The 24,440-nt window shown below is 37.6% G+C and overlaps 1 protein-coding gene across 1 annotated transcript in view; it reads left to right on the top strand.

Moving 5' to 3' along the window:
• GABRA4 (gamma-aminobutyric acid type A receptor subunit alpha4) overlaps window positions 1–24,440 on the top strand; it is a 76,638-nt gene that overhangs the window by 17,169 nt on the left and 35,029 nt on the right. Inside the window, exons 6-8 of the mRNA XM_043438868.1 lie at window positions 1,538–1,681; window positions 3,120–3,272; window positions 14,020–14,279. Of these exons, the coding sequence (XP_043294803.1) occupies window positions 1,538–1,681; window positions 3,120–3,272; window positions 14,020–14,279 (557 nt within the window). The remainder of the gene's footprint in view (window positions 1–1,537; window positions 1,682–3,119; window positions 3,273–14,019; window positions 14,280–24,440) is intronic.

The following is a 24,440-nucleotide window of genomic DNA, read 5'->3' on the forward strand; positions in this document are numbered from 1 at the left end:
ATAGACGGATGGTGGTGACTTAGACTAGATTAGAGGAGGTGTAAGGCATGGATTTGGGATACTTTGTGGTCGTTAAGGCAAAAGGATGAAATGAATGGGTAGGACAGAATAGGAGTCTCTTTCACCCAAGCTCCCCTCTCAGAGACGGCAGCAAAATGTGCTTGCCTCTTCTCACGTCTGCCTCAAGTATTTGACTCAATCAGAATCTACCAAAAATAGATGCTGACTTTTACTATTGCTTCAGATTCCCAGTCACAATGATTGTGAAACTGTCGCCTGCTGTTATTATTGCTTATTGCTTAACTTAATGAGGCTTGGCAGTCACCATTCTTTTTATAACCCTCAGTAATCACAACATTCAAGTTGGGTTAACTTGAAACTAGAGTGAGTCCTTTGCTCTCCAACCAGTGATTTGATGAGAAAAGATAAAAACAGAAAAATACGCGGACAGAAAGGATACCTGACTTAAAATATCGTGGACAGGGTCATAGCATTCTGAGACTTTAAATGCATGGTTTAAGCATGAATATACTTCAGAAGATAAACCTTTAGACCTGATTGCACACCACTAAATGACAATGCAAGCCTTATAGCTCGTTTTGCAAAGTCTTTTGTAGAGATGGTCTTCCTACGTACCAACCCCTTTCGTAGAATTAGACATTTTCACTGAGGGCCTACTGTGCTCTGGCCATTTTAGGAAGCTTTGCAGAGGGCAGCACACAATTCATCCTGGTTCTTTTGAACTCATTTGTGTGTGAGCCAAGCTGTCTGTTCTGGGGAGGCTGGTAAGCAGGCAGCTGGTCTGCATGTGCACTGATCACCAAATAATAGAAAATGGGCTTGAATTGCCACTGGGAGGGATTTGCTGAAGATGGAAGGGAAAATGTTCTGATTGTGAGAGTTTAAAGGTAGTGGAATTGGTTGTGTAAGTACGTTCCCTGGAGAGCTCTACAAACTGCATAGCCAGTTGTCACCCGCAGAATGGTTCCCAAACAGCATGGATATTGCCCAGAGGCAGAGTCTGGAATAGGTGACCCATGGAGAGCACTTCCAAAGTCGGATTTGCTTTTTGTTTTTGTTGTCATATTATTATAGGAGCATCTGGTATTTGAGAGAGCTGCATGAGGAAGGAAGATGTCAGTATCAGTCAGGTATTAGAAGTGAGTTAGAAGGGAAAGGAATAGCAGTTGGACAGTACTTTGGGTGGGGGTTATTATTTCTCCTTTTCACTTGTTTATCCTATTAGTGTGGAAACGTATCCAAGGGCACTGATGCATAGATCGCATTTTAGTTGCCTTAGTTTTAGTCTCTCCTCCTGTAAACCTTTGGCATAAAAATGAGAGATATGCCCAGTTGCAAGACTGCTTATTTTATCTCTACAGTTTTCTCAATCTTAAACATGTTTGAATAAGTCATAATGATACTTGTTTTCATTTATTCCATCTTTCTTGAACATGTGTAATGCTCTTAATCATTGACCGTCATTGCTGAGGGAAAAGGTGCCCTGATCCTAACCACCTTCTCTGCTGTCCTCCAGATGCCTATCCGAAGAGTGAGATGATTTATACCTGGACAAAAGGTCCTGAGAAATCAGTAGAAGTTCCAAAGGAGTCTTCCAGCTTAGTTCAATATGACTTGATTGGGCAAACCGTATCAAGTGAAACTATCAAATCCATCACGGGTAAGACATTCAATAATTTAAACCAATATGCAACCTGGCACTAGCTGCTTCATTGAAATATCTTGTGTTTTCAGGGTCCAGCTAAAAGTTTCCAGAAATAGAGTTGATGCATAGCTCACAGTTGAGAATTCTCTTTATTTATATTTAAATCTTGTTTTAGTTTAAAATAAATTCTGAGTTGGTGAGATGCAAGAAATGAACTGGTTTTCTTTTTCAGAAAAAAAGTCAATGATCAAATATATCAAAACTATTTTCAACAGAATTCGCAGGTAGGAAATCTGATCATTGATTTTTTGAACACTGAATTTTCTCTGTTCTTCAGTGCTTTCCCCAAATCTGTTTTCTTCATCTTGCCCAATTTTTGTGGTGCTACTCTATCTTCTTTTCAAAAATAAAGGCAAAATATAAAATTTAATTATAAAATATGTTACGGGCATATATTAAAGCTGTCATGTGAGTAGATGAATGGTTATTATTGAGGATTCTTGGTCTGTATTTGTTTTGGGGATGTGAATGGAAAGAATCATAGGACTTAGTTTTTGTCACATTCAATGGGAGAAAAATAGCTGATTATTGCTTGTTATTAAACTATTCCTTATGTATATGTATCCCCAGGAAAATATTTTTTGAAAACATTTATTTTCCAGCCTGTAAGTGGTATTAAAAATATGTTTTGGGAAGATTTGAGTCTTCAGTCTGAGGATAAGACTACTGCTTCCTGAGTTACTTTCTTAATGTGTTACTTTCAGATGTAATATTAAAAATATTATCAAGAGCTACCAGAAATCTTATGATATATTTACTTACTATCTTTTTCAGGTTTTTGTCTAAATGCTAATAAAACATACCTGAACTCAGGGATGTTATGGATGGGTCTATACGTGTTTCTTTATATTTTTTTTCACATATATCACATTTAGAAAGAAAGTTTTTTCCTGAAACTAAGACAGTAAGGCAACCTTTCTCTAAGAATATATGTATATATAATGTATAGCTGTGTATTACAGTTCTTTCTAAAATGAGGCTTTATATTTTCATACAGGTGTGTGTATTTTCATGTTTTTTTCCTAGCGATTTTCCATAAAAGCTAACTCTAAATTCTGCTCTTAAAAATGCTGAAAATGAAGTCTAATTGCTTTTGCAGTGTTAGATCTTTAAAATAGAAAGCACTGCAAGGATTTTTATAAAATTATAGCCCAGCTTACTAAATTGCTTAATCACGATGTAGCAACAGAAATATCCTTCTGTGTAATGATGCTCAGTATTGTTTTACCCTCGTTGGGAACTTCACACTTCTCAATGCCTGTGCTGTCATGCAGAGGAGATACTTTCTTTGCCTAGAATACTGTTTGTTATTTTGAAATATGATTATAAAGCCATTGAATATTTGCTCACAGAACCTATTAATATAACAATTTTCCTCATGCTTCGTTCACAGGTGAATATATTGTCATGACGGTTTACTTTCACCTCAGACGGAAGATGGGTTACTTTATGATTCAAACATACATTCCCTGTATTATGACAGTAATTCTTTCTCAAGTTTCATTCTGGATAAATAAGGAATCAGTTCCAGCTAGGACTGTATTTGGTAATTATAATTCATTTCTTGGTTATTTTTGTCCACCTTACATTTTGATTGTGATTCATGGGACTAGCCTTTAGATATCATCTCTGAGAAAATATTAAACAGTAATATATCTGGCTGTGCTAAGTAAAGAGTCACGTAAGATTTCATTTTTATCAGCTAATACCAAGTAATAAAGCTTGAGAGGATAAGTGCAGTCCATCCTTTCGTTTAGGTCCCCATCAGATTGCCTTTATTGTGAACTGGCAGGTGAAGACCAAGTGTGAATCTGAATATAATTTCACTGTGGGTGATATTCTTGGGTGCCTAGCTTAATGCTGTGTAATTGAATTAAAATCATGTCCAGGTATTAAAATGAAATGCACTGGGAGCTTAAAATAAAACAAAAGTCATGGATGAATGAACATGAAAGCCTTAGAAATATTTGCCTTTTAATGAAGAGGAACAAAAGGTTTAAATGCATTGAATTTAAAGTATTATATGCTTAGTTTATTAACTCATTGTTGTAGTCTATCTACACCTTATTTTCTGAATATGCCACATTTTTTCTTTTTGTTTATATACTGGCTTCCTATGTATCATTTGTCAATGTATCAAATCCAGAACACATGAGTTTTAATTTTTTTAGCTGTTAATAAGCCTTTGCATATCAGCCATGCTTTTAAATATTACAATTAGTTATAATGATATTTAATTTAATATCTCTCTATTTTTTTTTCTATTGATTGTGAGTGGAAAAGGCATTCAGTTGTAGGACAAGAATGAAAATGATCAGAATTGCTCTGGAATGGAGGTATAGTCCCCATGACAGAGGCCAGCTTCCCATTGCTTTTTTCTCTTTGGTAGAAAGTCAGATTGAAGCCATGATATAATACCCCTCATCACATAAAAGCTGAAAGAATGCTGGTAAGAAGGAACTGAAGAGAGTGGGAACCTCTCATCCCACCCCGATCCATTTAGAGACTTTCTGATGAGGGCCATCTTAGTGTCTGAATGTGGGGACATAGTCCACGGACACCCCCACTGCTTTAATCTTAGGTTTACTCAAGAAGGCTTTGGGATCCTACTGGGGAAACTCTTAGAGGTGGGTTAGTGCTCTGGGCAGAGTGACCCCAAGAAGTCACTGAGCAGGTGTAGTGGGACTGTCTACTTCATAGCATTGCGAGGGTTCAATTAAAGAATAACTGCACATTGCAAGTGTTGAAAAAATTTAGCTATTGAAAATAGATGGGAAATGAAAGAGAGAAAACAACACATTCAAGTTTATTTTCCAGTAGGTCAGGGTTTAAAACCCACATCTGCCACTTAATTTCTCCATCCATAAAATTGTGATAACACGTCTCTCCTTCCGAGACTAGTGAGGATTTAGAATAATGTGTGGTACTCATTACAGGGTATATGGTACACTTAGCCATACTTGTTACTCCCAGATGCTCTATTATACTGGGGGGATTAATTTTGTTTTGACTTTGTTGCCTTGATTATTAACTGTTTTTAAAAGAAAACATGCATCTTTCTATTATGTAATGTCCTACACTCTGCAAAATTCTTTTTTCTTAATTGAAGTACAGTTGATTGCAACATTGTGTTCAGTTCAGTTCAATCACTCAGTCATGTTTGACTCTTTGCGATCCCGTGAACCACAGCACGCTAGGCCTCCCTGTCCATCACCAACTCCCGGAGTTTACCCAAACTCATGTCCATTGAGTCGGTGATGCCATCCAACCATCTCATCCTCTTTCGTCCCCTTCTCCTCCTACCCCCAATCCCTCCCAGCATCAGGGTCTTTTCCAATGAGTCAGCTCTTCCCATGAGGTGGCCAAAGTATTGGAGTTTCAGCTTCAGCATCAGTTCTTCCAATGAACACCCAGGACTGATCTCCTTTAGGATGGACTGGTTGGATCTCCTTGCAGTCCAAGGGACTCGCAAGGGTCTTCTCCAACACCACAGCTCAAAAGCATCAGCTCTTCGGTACTCAGCTTTCTTTATAGTTCAACTTTCACATCCATACATGACTACTGGGAAAATCATAGCTTTGACTAGATGGACCTTTGTTGACAAAGTAATGTCCCTGCTTTTTAATATGCTGTCTAGGTTGGTCATAACTTTCCTTCCAAGGAGTAAGTGTCTTTTTATTTCATGGCTGCAATCACCATCTGCAGTGATTTTGGAGCCCAAAAAACTAAAGTCTGACACTGTTTCCCCATCTATTTGCCATGAAGTAATGGGACCGGATGCCATGATCTTAGTTTTCTGAATGTTGAGATTGAAACTAACTTTTTGACTCTCCTCTTTCACTTCCATCAAGAGGCTCTTTAGTTCTTCTTCACTTTCTGCCATAAGGGTGGTGTCATCTGCATATCTGAGGTTATTGATGTTTCTCCCAGCAATCTTGATTTCAGTCCAGCATTTCTCCTGATGTACTTTGCATATAAGTTAAATAAGCAGGGTGACAATATACAGCCTTGACGTACTCCTTTTCCTATTTGGAACCAGTCTGTTCTTCCATGTCCAGTTCTAACTGTTGCTTCCTGACCTGCATACAGATTTCTCAAGAGGCAGGTCAGGTGGTCTGGTATTCCCATCTCTTTCTGAATTTTCCACAGTTTATTGTGATCCACACAGTCAAAGGCTTTGGCATAGTCAATAAAGCAGAAATAGGTGTTTTTCTGGAACTCTCTTGCTTTTTCAGTGATCCAGTGGATGTTACCAATTTGATCTCTGGTTCCTCTGCCTTTTCTGAAACCAGCTTGAACATCTGGAAGTTCACGTATTGCTGAAGCCTGGCTTGGAGAATTTTGATCATTACTTTAGTAGCGTGTGAGATGAGTGCAATTGTGGGGTAGTTTGAGCATTCTTTGGCATTGCCTTTCTTTGGGATTGGAATGAAAACTGACCTTTTCCAGTCCTGTGGTCACTGCTGAGTTTTCCAAATTTTCTGGCATATTGAGTGCAGCACTTTCACAGCATCATCTTTTAGGATTTGAAATAGCTCACCTGGAATTCCATCACCTCCACTAGCTTTGTTTGTAGTGATGCTTCCTAAGGCCCACTTGACTTCACATTCCAGGATGTCTGGCTCTAGGTGAGTGTGAGTGATCACACCAACGTGATTATCTGGGTCTTGAGGATCTTTTCTATACAGTTCTTCTGTGTATTCTTGCCACCTCTTCTTAATATCTTCTGCTTCTGTTAGGTCCATACCATTTCTGTCCTTTATTCAGTCCATCTTTGCATGAATGTTCCCTTGGTATCTCGAATTTTCTTGAAGAGATCTCCAGTCTTTCCCATTCTGTTGTTTTCCTCTATTTCTTTGCATTGATCGCTGAAGAAGGCTTTCTTATCTCTCCTTGCTCTTCTTTGGAACTCTGCATTCAAATGGGAATATCTTTCCTTTTCTCTTTTGCTTTTCGCTTCTCTTCTTTTTGCAGCTATTTGTAAGGCCTCCTCAGACAGCCATTTTGCTTTTTTGTATTTCTTTATCTTGGGGATGGTCTTGGTTCCTATCTCTTGTCCAATTTCATGAACCTCCATCCATAATTCATCAGGCACTCTGTCAGATCTAGTCCCTTAATCTATTTCTAACTTCCACTGTATAGTCATAAGGGATTTGATTTAGGTCATACCTGAGTGATCTAGTGGTTTTCTCCACTTTCTTCAATTTAAGTCTGAATTTGGCAATAAGGAGTTCATGATCTGAGCCAGTCAGCTCCTGGTCTTGTTTTGCTGACTGTGTAGAGCTTCTCCATGTTTGCCTGCAAATAATATAATCAATCTGATTTCGGTGTCAACCATCTGGTGATGCCCATGTGTAGAGTCTTCTCTTGTGTTGTTGGAAGAGGGTGTTTGCTATGAATAGTGCGTTCTCTTGGCAGAACTCTATTAGCTTTTGTCCTGCTTCATTTTGTATTCCAAGGCCAAATTTGCCTGTTACTCCAGGTGTTTCTTGACTTCCTGCTTTTGCATTCCAGTCCCCTATAATGAAAAGGACATCTTTTTGGGGTGTTAGTCTAGAAGCTCTTGTAGGTCTTCATAGAACTGTTCAACTTCAGCTTCTTCAGTGTTACTGGTTGGGGCATAGACTTGGATTATTGTGATGTTGAACGGTTTGCCTTGGAAATGAACAGAGATCATTCTGTCATTTTTGAGATTGCATCCCAGTACTGCATTTTGGACTCTTTTGTTGACCTTGATGGCTTCTCCATTTCTTCTAAGGGATTCCTGCCCACAGTAATAGATATAATGGTCATCTGTGTTAAATTCACCCATTCTAGTCCATCTTAGTTCACTGATTCCTAGAATGTTGACGTTCACTCTGCCATCTCCTGTTTGACCACGTCCAGTTTCCCTTGATTCACGGGCCTGACATTCCAGGTTCCTAAGCAATCTTGCTCTTTACAGTATTACTACAACAGTGTGTTAGTTTATGTTATATAGCACAGTGACTCAGTATATATGTGTAGACATATCTATAAACATATATGTATGATTTTTTAGATTCTTTTCCCTAACAGATTATTACAAAATACTGAGTATACAGTGAACCCTTGTTGTTTATCTATTTTATGTATGTAGTTTGCATGTTAATCCCAAACTCTTAATTTGTTCCTCCCACATCTTCTTCCCCTTTGGTAACCATAAGTTTCTTTTCTGTCTATGTGTCTGTTTCTGTTTTATAAATAAGTTCATTTGTATCAGTGTTTAGATTCTACATGTAAGTGATATCCTATTAATATATAGTTTTCTTTCTCAGTCTGGTTTACGTCCCCTCAGTATGATGATCTCTAGGTCCATCCGTGTTACTGACAAAAGATTCATTTGTAAATGCTTGGTGTTCATTGTCTCATTAAGTGCAGTGAACACTCAATTAACCTTGGGTGTGTACATTATGTATAAAGACAGCCTGACTGGGCAGAAAGTTAGAGGCTGAGAACCAGATCAAAGTCCCTTAACTTTCCCTTGTACAAATAATATTAATGTTTCAGGAACTATCATCATTGAAAATAAAAATAAAATCACTTCCACATGTATTACCATCTTTATCCTATGCTCCTAAATAATTTCTGCAGCAGAAAATATTGCCCCATTAGTGATGCCTTTCATTAAGAGGCATCCACGTCAAAAGTGCAGACTCTGGAGCAAGAGGGCCTAGGTTGTAACCTGAAGTCTGCCGTTTGTTAGCTGTGAGCCTTCAGTGAGTTATTTCTGCCTGTTTCCCCAAGTGTTACAGCAGGGTGAGTTGTCACTACTGTGTGAGGTCGCTGTGAGGATTCGGTGAGTTTATTTGGATACTATTCTGACAGTCTGAGCTGCTATTTCTCTCATTTTGAGACTTGCTACTTGATACTATCCCATGTGACTGTTCTCTTTATTTTATAGTTATTGTGATTGGTTGATGAGCTTTGAATGCTTTCTTGGTTGATTACAAACTCATAGCCACTGTTCTGTCTCATTTGTCCCCAAATAATAGAAATTCCCAGTGGTATGTGTGGGGGAGAGCGTTGGTTATAGCTGTATCCATTCAATATTTCCTATCCAGATAAGCTAACATAAGGAAATTATGTATCATACAGTAAGGATACTGGTAACACTAATAATAATGATAATAAAATTTGCCATGTACTGATAGAGATCATCTTATTTAATCTTCAGAATAACTCACCAAGTTAGGCATTAGTAATTTTATATGGATAAGGATATAGACACAAAGAGGTTAAGAAACTTGTATAAAATCATATATTGAAGTGATAAACCCAAAACAATTTCTGCCTCACTTTGAGAACCCGCTCATGTCCATCCGCCACTCTGCCTTTATGTGGTGGGGCTGGGGGTGGGGGAGGCTGTCTGGGGACCCGGGAGCTTGCAGACGACTTCGGAGCTGCTGGGTGGGTTTGTCTGGCTGTGTGCTCTGCGTACTTTGTGGGGACTCTTCCATTTGCTTCTGATTGTGCTCGGGCACCAAGAGACTGGTTTGGATTGAAAATTATGCCCAATAATGAAGTCTTCTAAGACCTAAGATGTGCCAGAACAGTAACTATTTAATTTGTGAGATTTTCGACGGTACTTTCTTAAGGAAGTTAAGTTTTAAGTATGTGGGGTGGGGGGGGGGGTGGTGAACAGTCTATTTTGTATGAAATTCAAATAAAAAATAAATAATTCTGGGCTAGCATTTATCTGTCCCAATTCTCATTTTTCTCTTTACTCAAGAAAGAATTTGCTGAGTAAGAGATGTCACTCAAGATCATGCAAAAACAAAAATGAATAAAAATTAGTGTAAATATGAGAAGTAGAGTATGCCAAATTCTCTGGAAAGGTCTATCTCTAAAGATGTATGCCTCTTAAATTTTCTAGTTATTCCAGTAGAGTAAAACATGAAATCTGAGTAAATGCCAGCTGGCATGTCTACATCATTGCTAGTTCATTTTCTAGGAGTGGCTGGCCCAAAATTCACTCCTGTGTATAGTCTTAGCCTACTCTTAAATGTCCTCTTCCAGCTCCTGGGCCAGCCAATATGGTGCATATTCAGCATTCTAAAAACAGGGCCTGGCATCAATATCTGAACTTGTCAAAAAAGTTCCATGGTTATTAAGGTATTTTCGGGGTAGATGTGGTAACAGATGTACCGTCTTCCCAGATGCAGAAGAAGCATGGCTTCTTATCTGAGAGGTTAGCATCTGTCTGCTGTTCTGCTGGTGTCCATTTAACCAACTGCTTCACTAGACACAGGTGCAAAAAAGCCCATTCCTGTCATGCTAGTTCTTTCTTAAAATTGAACTCCAGACAGAGAAACTTCTTTTTTTTTTTTTTAATTCCCCATCCCGATCCCCCCTCCCACCTCCCTCTTCACCCGACTCCTCTGGGTCTTCCCAGTGCACCAGGCCCGAGCACTTGTCTCATGCATCCCACCTGGGCTGGTGATCTGTTTCACCCTAGATAGTATACATGCTGTTCTTTTGAAACATCCCACCCTCACCTTCTCCCACAGAGTTCAAAAGTCTGTTCTGTATTTCTGTGTCTCTTTTTCTGTTTTGCATATAGGGTTATCATTACCATCTTTCTAAATTCCAATATATGTGTTAGTATGCTGTACTGTTCTTTTATCTTTTTTGGCTTACTTCACTCTGTATAATGGCTCCAGTTTCATCCATTCTCATTTAGGACTGATTCAAATGAATTTCTTTTTTAACGGACTGAGTAATATTCCATGGTGTATATGCTACCACCAGCCTTGCCTTATCCCATCATCTGCTGATGGAATCTTAAGGTTGTTCCATGTCCTGGCATTATAAACAGTTGTGCAATGAACATGGGGTGCACGTGTCTCTTTCAGGTCTGGTTTCCTCAGTGTGTATGCCCCAAAGTGGGATTGCTGGGTCATATGGCAGTTCTATGTCCAGTTTTTTAAGAAATCTCCACACTGTTTTCCATAGTGGCTGTACTAGTTTGCATTCCCACCAACAGTGTAAGAGGGTTCCCTTTTCTCCACACCCTCTCCAGCATTTATTGCTTGTAGACTTTTGGATAGCAGCCATCCTGACTGGCGTGTAATGGTACCTCATGTGGTTTTGATTTGCATTTCTCTGATAATGAGTGATGTTGAGCATCTTTTCATGTGTTTGTTAGCCATCTGTATGTCTTCTTTGGAGAAATGTCTGTTTAGTTCTTTGGCCATTTTTTGATTGGGTCATTTATTTTTCTGGAATTGAGCTTCAGGAGTTGCTTGTATATTTTTGAGATTAATCCTTTGTCTGTTTCTTCATTTGCTATTATTTTCTCCCAATCTGAGGGGCTGTCTTTTCACCTTACTTATAGTTTCCTTTGTTTAGTGCAAAAGCTTTTAAGTTTCATTAGATCCCATTTGTTTAGTTTTGCTTTTATTTCCAATATTCTGGGAGGTGGGTCATAGAGGATCTTGCTGTGATTTATGTCAGAGAGTGTTTTGCCTATGTTCTCCTCTTAATGTCTAAAGGGATGGCAATTTCAAACACTCAGCCAACTGTTTATGCCAGTTACTTTCTTAATTTTGCCAACAGTCTTAAAATAGGAACCATAATATCTGAAAGACCTTTCTGCGAATTTGTAAATCAAGTGTACTCTAGACAATAAAAAAGAAATGCAAAGCAGCCACATAGCCATATATTGTTGAACATATTCATAAACTTGGTGATCTACCCTCCTTAACAATCAGAAAGTCATTGTTGGATTCACAGCTCGATAATTGCATTAATATTCTGCTTACTTGTCATTAATGATGGAATTTCTTCTCATAATGCAGGAGAGAAAAAACCATTACTGCTTATCCTCAGGAGAAATTGTTCTATTACCAAAAAAATGTTCAAAGCAACATGGATAATCTTAAGTTGTTTATATTTGAGTTTCAGATTCCTTTTTGATTACATTATGGTCTCTGTAAAACTTTCTGATTTCTGAGTAGTATTCTTATTTAAATGGCACTGTTTATATTTTATTTTCAAGCTCTTTCAGTATAATTTCTATACTATTAGAGGAAATATACCTAATAAAGTTGTAGAACAGTTTTGAATTCTTAATAGGCCATTTAACTTGCTATGAAGAAGAAGAAAAACTTTGATTTATATTTAAATTTTGCAGCTAGAAGTTTTCAGAATTAATCTAGGGTTTATTCACTATCTCACAATGACCATGGGGATGGTGACATTTTCCTGAAATTTAACATAGAAGCCTAAAAATAAAAATAAAATGAAATAGAGGCCTAAAAGTCCTGAGGTCTCTTTCTGAAACAAAGTCTAATAAATTCACAATATTGCATTTTCATAGGCATTTAGGTATTTATATATTTGATTGAATAAACATATTTTAAGTCTGTTTTAAACTTATAAAATGTTAAAAATATCACAAACCTTTCTTTTAAAAGAGAATACAACCAAATTCTCAACTTGTTCCCTCTGTATAGTTTATGGAATATTTTTGAAAGATCCATAGCTCAGAAGCTACACAGTTGTTCTAATTTCTCATGTTTTAAAACTGACAATTCAGAAAGGATTAGAAAGAAAATGGATTGGTGAAGAGCTGAAAAATGTATTTTTATTTACTACACATTTTTCATGTGCTCGGCACTATGTGAAATATGGTAAATCCCAAAGCGGTGTTAAACATTTCTGTCCTTAAGGAGTCAACGCTTAATGAAGTTGTGGAAACAAAGCTCACACAAATGGAACAATTAGGGAACAATACAAGGTAGGATATAATTAAGTGCCCAGTTGAAGAGACAATGTTATTTCTCCCTACATCAAAATATTTTTATTCCTTCATTATTTCATGGGGCTCACTGTCTCTTCAGTTTAATATGGGACTTTAGGCTAGGGATTGGCATGGATTGGAATAAATAGTTTATGCCTTCATCATTGTTATTGTCTTCATCATCATCATTCCCAAGCATCTGAGTGTGTCAAATCAGGAGATTTCCTAAGTATTACATAGAATGATTTAAATGGATATGATAAATCTCCAAATAAATTTTCCAAACTTAACTACATAACATGGATTAGATCCACAGAGATGCAGAGAGGGCCAATTGTGCGAATATTTAACATCCTTAAATCATGCATTTCTCTATAGTTTCAGTGGCAAGTGGGATTTTTTCATTGAGAATGGGGATTGACATTTTTCCAGGCTCTGCAGAAAAGGTTTTTCTGGAGATGATATGCTTCAGAAGCTTATTGATGGGAGAGAAATACTGTTATTCTTGTTACCAGTATTTTCCTGCCAACCATAAACTGAAGGGCCGTAGATGTCCAATCAAAGGAAATCAGTCCTGAATATTTATTGGAAGTACTGATGTTGAAGCTCCAATACTTTGGCCACCTAATTCGAAGAACTGACTCGATGGAAAAGACCCTGATGCCTGGAAGGATTGAAGTCAGGAAGAGAAGGGGATGACAGAGAATGAGATGGTTGGATGGCATCACCGACTCAATGGACATGAGTCTGAACACGCTCTAAGAGTTGGTGATGGACAGGGAAGCCTGGCTTGCTGCAGTCTATGGGGTCGCAAAGAGTTGGACATCACTGAGTGACTGAACTGAACTGAGATGTCCAATATTTTTAAAACCAAATTGTTCTAGAAATCTGTTTCTTGGGAGCATTCCTTCTGTTTTATATAAATTGAATATTTTATAACTAGTACATTTATTATTTTAATTCAATAGGTAATATTCAGGTAAAGATTTTGAGTGTATATAACTTGTGGTTTTTCTGGTAGAGAGTTTCAATCACATGGGCCATGCCTACCCCAAGGCGTGAAGTTCTGATCCTTTAATTTCCAGTGCTGCCATCTTCCCACTGTTGGCTGAGAACCAGTGCTTCAGTGAGTCACACTTCCTGTTAGGTGTTCAGTTTCTCAGGTATATTGGCCTGGGTGCTAATGTCAACCCAAGGTATGTTAGTTGCCTTACATACTTTAAATCTTCATAGTAAACTCAGTAAGTGGGTATCAGGTGAAACCCAGTGTGTTTTCCTAACTTAATCCAACTCACACTGAGCCAGTGATTGGAGGAGTCAGTATTTGAACCACATCTGTCTCTCACTCCAAAGCCTGTGCTAATTTCACTGAACCATTAGGATTGGAATCATATGAAAGATGGTTTGTTTTGAGTTATTATAAACTTTGTTACTGCCACCCCACCAAATTTCCAGATCTTTTCGTTTGGTTGTTTTTTCTGTGTAGAAGTAACCAGAAAGTATTTTTTCTCTTTGCTCTTTTCCTTTGAAGGAATAACCACAGTCCTGACCATGACCACGCTGAGCATCAGTGCACGGCATTCTTTACCCAAAGTGTCCTATGCGACTGCCATGGATTGGTTCATAGCTGTCTGCTTTGCTTTTGTGTTTTCGGCCCTTATTGAGTTTGCTGCTGTCAACTACTTTACCAATGTCCAAATGGAAAAAGCCAAAAGGAAGGCATCAAAAGCCCCCCAGGAAATTTCAGCTGCTCCAGTGCTGAGAGAAAAGCATCTTGAAACACCTCTGCAGGTATTTGACTTAATATCCTTTAGCTCATGATTTTAGCATCTTGGTGAAATTTCCATTGCCAGGGGAAAAGCTAGGAAGTTGAAAATCCCAATGATAATTTGTAACTCATTTAAAAATTCAAAAAAAAAATTAAAGGATAATCATAAATTTCAACTTTGAAACTATGATTAATGGCTTAAAAATTAAACAGCTCTGGATGAGACAGATGTACTCGGAGCTAGTTCAAATGAAAGTTCAGAATTTAAAACTTTTCAATATTTAGGGAGCAAAATCTTATGTATGCACTTAAGAGAAACCTGTAGATACCCTTAAGCAGGTTGGAAAAGCATCTTTGTAGAGTTCATTGAACAAAATAAAGCAGCGATTCTTAGCATGGCTCTGCATTAGAACTGCCCCCACGGGGCTGTGCCCTTGTATGAAAAAAGAAAAGAAAACCAATAAACAAGAAGACTCGTAGGTGCAGGTGATATCCATCCAAGATTGAGAAGTCTTGTCCTAAAGAGCCAGATCTAAAAGGATATGAAAGTATATAAGAGCTACTGTAGTTTACTTTGGGCACATAAGTGATTCTACAAAATAAAAAAAATTAAAAAGTGACTTTTGGATACCAGTTGTACAAAAATAGCAAATCATCATGAAAATGAGAAAGCAAGCAATCATCACCTCCTCTTCCTCCTCCTCCTCTCCTTTCTCCTCCCCCTCCTCTGAGACTCCACTATCTCTCTCTCTTTTTCTTTCCTGAATCAAAGAAGTATCTATGGTCACTTATACACAGCCTTATTGTAGTTGCTGCCACAAATGAGTCTAAAGCTCCTTTTGTCTGCATGTGCCCAAATCAAAGTGTATGTAAGTCACCAACATTATTCTCTATAGGTAATAACTCATCCCCTTAATTATTCAAACATGCATTCATTCTTTTTTTCACTCATTCACCAAATACACATGTAATACCAACTATGCACCAGACACTGTTGATGATCTGAGAAACAAAGGCATACAAAGCCCTTTGACAATTATCTTACTCTATGGACTTACATTTAAGTATGTAGGACAGGGGAGACAGAAAATTTACAAAAAATGTACATATATAGCAAAACAGGCACGTTAGATGGTGCATTGCTTCGATAGTGCTGAATCACCGAAGTGGGAAGGAAATGTTAGGGCCTTGTGGCAACAGTGGAATTCAGTTCCGAGAACAGGCAGTCAGGAGGTCCTCCCAGGGAAGATGCCAGTAGAACAAATTAGGTTAGCCATTTACAGGGTAGGTATGAGCTGGTTAGGGTCCTTCAGTTTATAGCTCGCCTTCCCAGGACAGGGATACGGGCACTGGTTCTCTAAGAATGACAGATGAGCGGATAGAAAAATTACTGTCCTTCCATTTAAGTAAGTTGGATAGCTTACATTTTCTTCTAAAGAAATCAATTTCATCAAGATTTTCAAAATTATTAGGATGAATTTTGTTTACTGTTGTCAGATAAAAAACTCATTATCAACAGCTTTATTCCCTTTCCCTTTCCCCATAAGTAATTTTCTGTCCTTTCTGCCTTTTATTGTGTTTTGTTGTGTTTGTTGTTTTGCTTTGTTGTATTGAGGCCTTGGTAGAATAATTCTATCTACCATTCCTTTAAAAAACTATCCTGTGTTTATTTATTTACTTTTTATTCTTATTGTTGACTTAAGATTTATTTTAATTTCATCTTTCTGCAGGTTAATTTTGTTACTCTTTTTCTAGCATTTTGAGTTTAGTTCTTAATCTATTTTCATTGTTTCTTATTTAATAATAAAGTTTCCTTCATTGCAATGAGATTTCCTTTGCATACAGCTTTGGCCATAATTCATAACTTTTTAATGATACATTATCATAATTATTTGCTAAATATTCTGCAATTATGCTGCTATTTTTCTATATAAGCTCATAATTATTTGGAAGATAATATTGTAAGTTCCAAAAGGGATATTGTTTGTTTATCTAGCTTCATTGTACTTTTAGTTGAACCCACCTTATGTTCAGAAATGTTACCTGTATAGATTTGAATGTTTCTGATATTTTCATTGTGGTCTGAATTATACTAAAGCCGATAAATGTTTGATGGAAATTAAGGAGTCGACTATTAGTTACTAATTTTACCTAAAACATTCTTATGTCACCTCTTAATAACTTTATAAATCACTTCTTGTCTTCTTGATCTTTCAAATACCAAGAAAGTTAAGAAAAATTCTCCAAAAATGAGTCTGTGTTAGTTTTGCATTTTAACTAGTTTTGTCTTGTGCATATTGATGCTATGATACTCAACATGTAAAGATTTATAACAGCCCTATTTTCATTTAACTCTGTGAATTTGGTCATAAAATAACCTCTTTGGGAATATTCCATATAATGCTCCTTGAATTCTATTTGGTCTGATTTCATTAACTTTTATATTCTTTCTTAATATTAACTTTTATAATGCATTTTTATTGCTAAATTTTCACATTCTTTATTTTTTCATATACTTTGAAAGCTATCTGTCCTATTATTATATAACCAGTATTTATCTTTAACTTTTAAAACAACATATTTCAACTTATAATTTTCTAATATTGTGGAAGTTATTAAATATATTGACTTTTCCTTGTTGCTATCAACTCCCCTTGATCCCAGGATTGCTAAAGTCTAAAGATTCTGCATCTGGAGACATTGTGTATATATATACATATATATGTAGTTTTTTTCTGTTTATAATGATTTGATGTGGTTCTCTTTTCATTTTTGCAAGGTGATAAGACTCCTGCATAGTGTTATTGTATATACTTGAAAGTACTGCTTGACTAGCATAAAGCTATTCTGCAGAGTTTCCCAAGGTGGGATGAGAAGCAATACCGCCTTGAAGCGTGTTTTCTGACTGTAACAGTTGTCATCGCTGATGAATGCTAGCGTTGCCGCGTCCGGTGGGCTAAGTCCGCTTGGATTCTGTCAGTCCTCTTGGCAGCACCGGCCTCACTCTGTGTGCAAGCGGCCTGACAAAGAATCAGATGATGAAATTTGTTTGTGAAGGGCATAGAGTCATGGTCTTTACAGGTTTGGAGGGAATTTATAATAAATTTCATCAAAATGTATGTTTCACATCCTCTCCAGCGTGTAACCATGTGTGTATTATAACTTGGATCTCCAGAGCAGTTTCCTTGAGGAGTCTGTGTTCTGAGGACAGTGATGAATGAGTTGGCCATCCGTCCTCCAGCGTACGTATTGCTGCCAGGACACACCTGGCGTTGGGGCTTCAGCTGTCATTGAATACTTTCAGTAAGTTTAGCTTTGAAGGTTGAGAATGCATTAAAACTGAGGAAGGGAAGGAGACAGAGAAAAACACAGATAAATAAGGAGAAGGAAATCAAGAAGGGGAAAGAGTATGTTAAGAGCAAGAGTTTAAAATATGTTGCTGCAAGGAAATACTCTAATCATCTTAGTAAGTTTGGATTTTCAGTATAGATTTTAATCAAATAGTTGAAATTTTATTATTCTAATGTGTTCCAACTTGTGTAGCTGTTTGCTTATTTGAATAATGCTGCCTTGGTTTAAAATGTGTTTAAACTCCTCACAATATTTGATAATTCACTGGTCCTTTGGGAAAGCTCACTAGTAGTTTGATTCATGGTCACTGTATATGACCTATGGACTGTTAATGGCCTAGCAGAGTTTTATGGTTACCATTTTTATTTCTTGGGAATTGGAAAGCTTATGGTTTATGGAATATTCATGAAGCAAGGAGAAAAGGCCGATCGGCAGACTCTAAGAGCAGCCGGGGGCAGCCTGAGTGTGTTTTTAGGCATCAGGAGGGACAGTGGATGTTTTGCTTCTGCGACATTACTGTAATTCTGGCTTTGCCTTTGCTGTTCCAGTATTTAAGCTGAGCTCTGTTTTCGTGGTTCTATCCTTCCACACGCTTACTGCTTCTTGGAGTGCCTGCTTGCTCACTGACACAGGTGATCTGGGTTAACAGGATGGTTTGGAAAATAAGTAACTATAGAATGTGGAGATTTCTTAGTAAAATCATGTTTTAACAATTATTTGAAAATATATTCTGCAGTTCTTGTTCAGTCAGAAAGTATACATTAATGTATGCACATTGTATATTGTGAAAAATCCCATGATATAATGACTAAAATTCCTTGGACTTTTGCATTGTGTCAGGTACTGTGTGATATGCTTATCATGTGCTAATTAATTGCAAGCTCACAATAACTTTTATAGATGAAGAAAGTGACCCTTGAAGCTGTTAAGTGATGTATTTAAGATAACACAACTAGAAAATTGTAGACCCAATATTTACCTTAATTTAGCTGTGTCTGAGTGTAGGGTTTGTTCTTTTAAATTCTGTTTTATAGTATTTAATTTATAATATAGCTATACAGATAGACATTAGAATGTATGTGTGCATATATATATAAAATACATGTGTATAAAATGATGAGCCTAACACAGAATCATTTGTTTGTATTTCTATGACTAAATAACAACAGCAAAATATTCCAAATGCTTTTAGTAATAACTTTTACAGACATTGTAGATACACTTTAATTCTAACAACTTATAAAATATGTTCTATTTTTGTCCATGTTTTACCAATGAGGATATTGCTAGTTAGGAATCAAGCAATCTGCCCAAAGTTATTTATCTGGTAAGTGGCAGGGCTAGGCTTGCAAACCTCAAACTTCTCATTTCACATCTTAATGACTGATTAGATGTTGGGACAGGGAAATGAAGGAGGAGATAGATGGTGGTGGCATCATTCATTAGAATAGAGAAGAGCGGTGAAGCATGTTTAATGAAGAAGCTAATTAGTTCAAGTTTAGACAGGTGGGCTTTTCCATGGCGAGACATTTTCTCCTATCCCATGATAGGAGGGAGTGTAAATGGATACTTTTCTGAACACAAGTGCATACTTCTCCACTGCGCACCCTTCCTGTCCCATCTACCTAATGGCTTTGACTGTTTCCATTTCACTTAGCTACTCTTCATGGACTTTTCACTGTTAAAGTGCTCATAGATTCTTACAAGGATATTTGTAAATTAAATAGCTATTTGCTCCGCTTAGAATCTTTAAGAAAAAGACGATATTAAAAGAGTATATAAATAATTCAAGATGCACCTTGGATTTAGTAATTCTTTACCATCTATTCTTCAAAGTCAAACTCTAGCCCTGTTTCCCAGATGAGGATCATTTTGACCAACCTTAAGGATCTCAGGAACATGGTGGCAAGAGTCCGCACCTGCAAAGTGGAGCAATGACAGGACAACAGAAGAAAGGATCGGAAAATAGGGGCTGTTTGTCTTTCTCTGTGTGACTTATTTCACTAAGACTACCCTCCAGACCCAGCCATGTTATAGCAAATGGCAACGTTCTTTTGATGGTTAAGTAGTGTTTCATTGTGTGTGTGTGTGTGTGTGTGTGTGTGTATATATACACACACATATATACTACATCTTTTTAATCCATTCATCTGTTGATGGAAGCAATTTAGGTTGCTTCCATATCATGGCAACTGTAAATAGGGCTGCAGTGAACCTGGGGGTACATATAGTTTTTCAAATTAGTGTTTTTGTTTTCTTTGGAAATATGCTCAGGAGTGGAATTACTGGATCATATGGTGGCTCTGTTTTTAGTTTCTTGAGAAAGCTTCTTACTGTTCTCCACAGTGGCTGTGCCGATGTACCCCCCCCACTTGTGTACAGAACGCCTCACTGCACAGGGTCGCCACACCCTCTCCAGCATTTTTTTGTGCTCTTTATGATGATAGCCATCTGACAAGTGTGAGGTGCTACCTCAGATGGTTTTGATTTGCATTTCCCTGATGGTCACTGTAGCTGTGATCACTATTATTGTTTATTTCCTTGAAGCATCTTTGACATCTAACACATGCACCACGCATAATTCATTATCTATAATATTTTAAAGTATTTTGAATAAATTGTTTCATATGTGATTACTCTATTTACCTACATGGATGGAGAACTCCTTAATAAGATTGATTGTGGCTTCATTCTGTCTTCCCATACAACACATAACCCAGTGTCTGATAGTCACAGTTGTTTATTATAATCAGCCAGCTATAGTAATCAGACAATAGGAACTGTGGTGCCTCTAAAAACCAATACGTTTATCACCGATTTCCAAAAGCACTTGCATTTTAATGTAATGTTCCTCCTTACCACAGTTAAGTGTGAACTTCAGGTGGATGTTAAGTGGTGAGCTAGAGCCAGGTCACCGTGAGGATCAGGAACAGCAGATAGTCATTCTGAGACATGGATGTCAACAGTCGGCCTTAGTTAGTGGGCAACTGCAGGGAACTGAGGAGGACACTTTGAAAACAAAATCAAGCAAAATGAAAAGTCCCTGTAAATTTATAAGTGCACCATGCTTTATGAGGAGAGTACAGTTTGTTGTCCTGGGATCCTTTTTGTCATCTCTGTCACAGAAAGTGAAAGTCGCTGTCTTGTCCGATTCTTCGCAACCCCATGGACTATACCGTCCCTGGAATTCTCCAGGCCAGAATGCTGGGGTGGGTAGCCTTTCCCTTCTCCAGGGGATCTTCCCAACCCAGGGACCGAACCCCGGTCTCCTGCATTGCAGGCGGATTCTTTACCAGCTGAGCCACCGGGGAAGCCCAAGAATACCGGAGTGCAGAGCCTATCCCTCCTCCAGGGGACGTTCCCAGCCGAGGAATTGAGCTGGGGTCTCCTGCACCGCAGGCGGCTTCTTTACCAGCTGAGCCACCGGGGAAGCCCACACAGATATCGGTGTCTGTGAGCAACACCAGTGTTAAGTGCGATGATTTCCCAGTGCTTGGTAATACACAAGTCTCATTGCATTCTAACAGGCTCTATAAACTAGGCCGGTTTCAGATTTTCATCTCAGTCATTCTCAAAATTCCTCTTAGAAATGCTGTGCTTTGAATAGTTTAAGCTAGCATGCAAAAAAAAAACACACCTTGTTTTCTCATTTATCCTTATTTCTTTCATTTCCTAACTTATTTTAAAATCTCTTTCCGTGGCAGTTTGAACAAGGATGTGAAGAGGTACTGTCATTTCACTTGACATTTCGGTTTGTTGGTGACAGTCCTAGTTTAATGACTTCTTTAAGTCTTATATAAATTGTACCTCTCTGAAGTCATACTTTTTTCTGTACTGAATGTTCTGTAGTTAGTAATGCTCTTTAGGCAATGAGTAATTGTTTAATCGCACAATTATTAAACTGGATGATTTAAGTGTCATGAGTATCAGAACTATGTTTAATTTCCGACCATGTTTTTCATCTGTTACTTTTATTATGTGTCACCTGCTGACTCATGAGAAATTGTCATTTTGCTAAAGCAAGAGAGCCACATCTCAGTTAGCAATTTAACAAGTGTTTCCAGAGCAACTACTATGCGCTAGGCATCAGAGCATAGTCTTAAAGTGAAGGAGACAGGATATTACTCTTATAATTGGCTATATGTAATATATAGAATCTTGGTTTTAGAATAATTCAAGTATGTTTATAGTAGCATAAGCTTACTCTCAAATATTCACTGCTACCTTAGACCTGTGTGCTGGAATATGGATCTATGAATTCAGTTACCTACTGGGAACCTATTTATTTATGGCTATATTAATGGAACACTTGTTAAGTGTAGTAGTTTGGGAATACTCTGAGGGTAGTGTGGGGGGTGACATTCAACACTTAACTTCAGAAATTTAAATAATGATATGTATGTGAATGTGAATAAATGAATATGAACGTGAATGAATAAATGTGAAAAATGCTTTGAAGGATGTTTGAGAGGGTGATGATAAATTATATCAGAGAGAGTTAAGCTGAGACTTCAGATTAGTCTTTGGAATGCAAAAAGTGACAAGGTAAGAGACATTATTCAAAATGACAAAGGGAGAAGATGCGATCAGTTTTAGTAGCTTATTGAAGTAATACTGTGCATATCTTGGTAATTATTTGTAATAACATCACATGGGAAGAAAAATGCTAACATTAGCATCATGATTGAAAATTTAAGCTATTTTCTTTTCCGGAAGGGGACATGCCATAATTTCAATGCTACATCAGGAAGGCTAGATATTAATATGTTAGCTAGTATTTAAGGAAGTATTAAGGCATCTTGTAAACCTAGTATAATACAGTGTAGGAGTGTGTGTGTGTGGTATGGATATAGATTGCTAGTAAACTTGTCCATTTATTTTCGCTTATTCTATGTTTGCAAGTATGACAAAGGAAGAAGCTGGAAGTGTATTTATGTAGTATGTAGAATTTGAGGATTCAGCTTGTCACCATTATAATCATCATTGTTATTTTTTTAGTTTTTCTTTTTAAAAATTTTATTTATTAATTTTGATGTGTCAGGTTTTAATTGTGGCACGTGGGTTCAGTTGCCCCTTGGTGTGTGGGATCTTCAGTTCCCTGACCAAGGATCAAAACCACATCCCCTGCACTGGGGAGTGGGTTCTGACCACTGGACCACCAGGGAAGTCCCCATCACTGTCGCTTCTGTGTGCCATGCAGGGCTTCCCAGGTGGCCCCGTGGTAAAGAGCCCACCTTCCAACGCAGGGGACGTGAAAGATGCATCCATGGAGTTGCAAAGAGTGGGACACAACTGAAACGACTTAGCACACACACACACGTGCCGTGTGTGTATATATTGTGCTGGTTACTTTACGTGTGTGATCTCTGGTTTCCACGACACCCTAAGACGGTCGTGTTGTTACACATGCAGTTTTATGGTGAGGACACAAAGTGTTTTGGATGCTTCCAGATGCACTGTGCTGACTCTCAGCGAGAGAAACAGGCAGGTATCGAGGGATTTTTGTCTCTACTCTCAGTTTTCTGGTTTTTCTTTGATCACACAACCTAATATCTGAGTGTCCATTTCTCTGTTACCTGATGATGTTGACCAAGATTATATCCAAGTTCCTTTCTAATTTAAAAACCTGTTACTACAAACTTATCCGTATCTATAACTAATGCTAGCTTGCTTTATGCTGTTTAGCTTATGTTTACTTTCATAAGCATGGCTACAAAGAAGGATGGTTCCTTTTGGGTTCACTGAGTCAGGTCAAACTAAACATTCAGGTTATTTTATGTGCTGTTACCTAGCAAAAGTCCATACTGTTCCAACGGCAATGAGAACATAACTGATCCTGTGCTTAGTAGCACCAGAGAGTATTTTACATATTTTGCATGTATTCACTTATATCATCGGCACAGCGGTCCTGTTCCAGCCTCACCCTCTTTTATAGATGGCTAACTGAGACCCAGAGGCGGAAGTGATTTGTCCAAGCACACACCTCTTAAATAACTGATCCGGGATTTAAACCCCAAAGTCTGGCTCCAAAGTCTAGATTTACAACCCGTATAAATTGTTTCCCCTCTCTTAAAACCAAATACCACCACTGGTGACTCTTTGCTGTGCCTACCCCCACACCCTCACTCCCTACCCCATTCCTCATTTTTCTGAAGGTTGTCAATGTTTGTATTGTTGAAATTGTGAACCAGACTGTAAAACTCTATCCCATTTATAACGAAGCCCAAGCAGTTCAGGATTGGCAGTTCAGTTTACATAGAAAGCTAAGGTCTCAGAAAATTAGCCACACTCTCCAAATTTCTAGCTTTGCATAAAATATATGTGGATTTCCTCAATGCTAAAAATCACCAGTTGATTTAGCTCAGTCATTTTGACTATAGACCAATCCATAGTTTTCCCAATTTTTTGACATTTTAAACATCTAAAAAATGTTAAAAGGTATGTTTTTTATTTTTTGGTTTGAAATGTACTAGTACATTTAATTAACAATATTTATTTATAATATATTTCAAAAGAATTCTATTGTAAAGGTGGAGAGGAAAATTTTAAAGGGTCTTAAAAGAGAGTTTTTGCCCTTACTGAATTTATACTGTCAGGTGACAGCATAGGTATTCTGTAGGGACCAAGAGATGTAAAAAATGTGATGAATTTTGGGAGGGGCTGGTGAGAGAACCTAGCCTGGCAGTGAGGTGTATTTTACTGATGGTCAGCAGATAAAGGAGAGTATCAAGGAAATGAGCCACCTCATTACTATAAATATCATTAGTTTGGTTTGTGATTTTTATGCGTTGGCTTAAGGACCGCTGTAGAATTGCTCTGTAATTAGTAAACTT

This window comes from Cervus canadensis, chromosome 19 (assembly GCF_019320065.1).
Source record: "Cervus canadensis isolate Bull #8, Minnesota chromosome 19, ASM1932006v1, whole genome shotgun sequence".
NCBI lineage: Eukaryota > Metazoa > Chordata > Mammalia > Artiodactyla > Cervidae > Cervus > Cervus canadensis.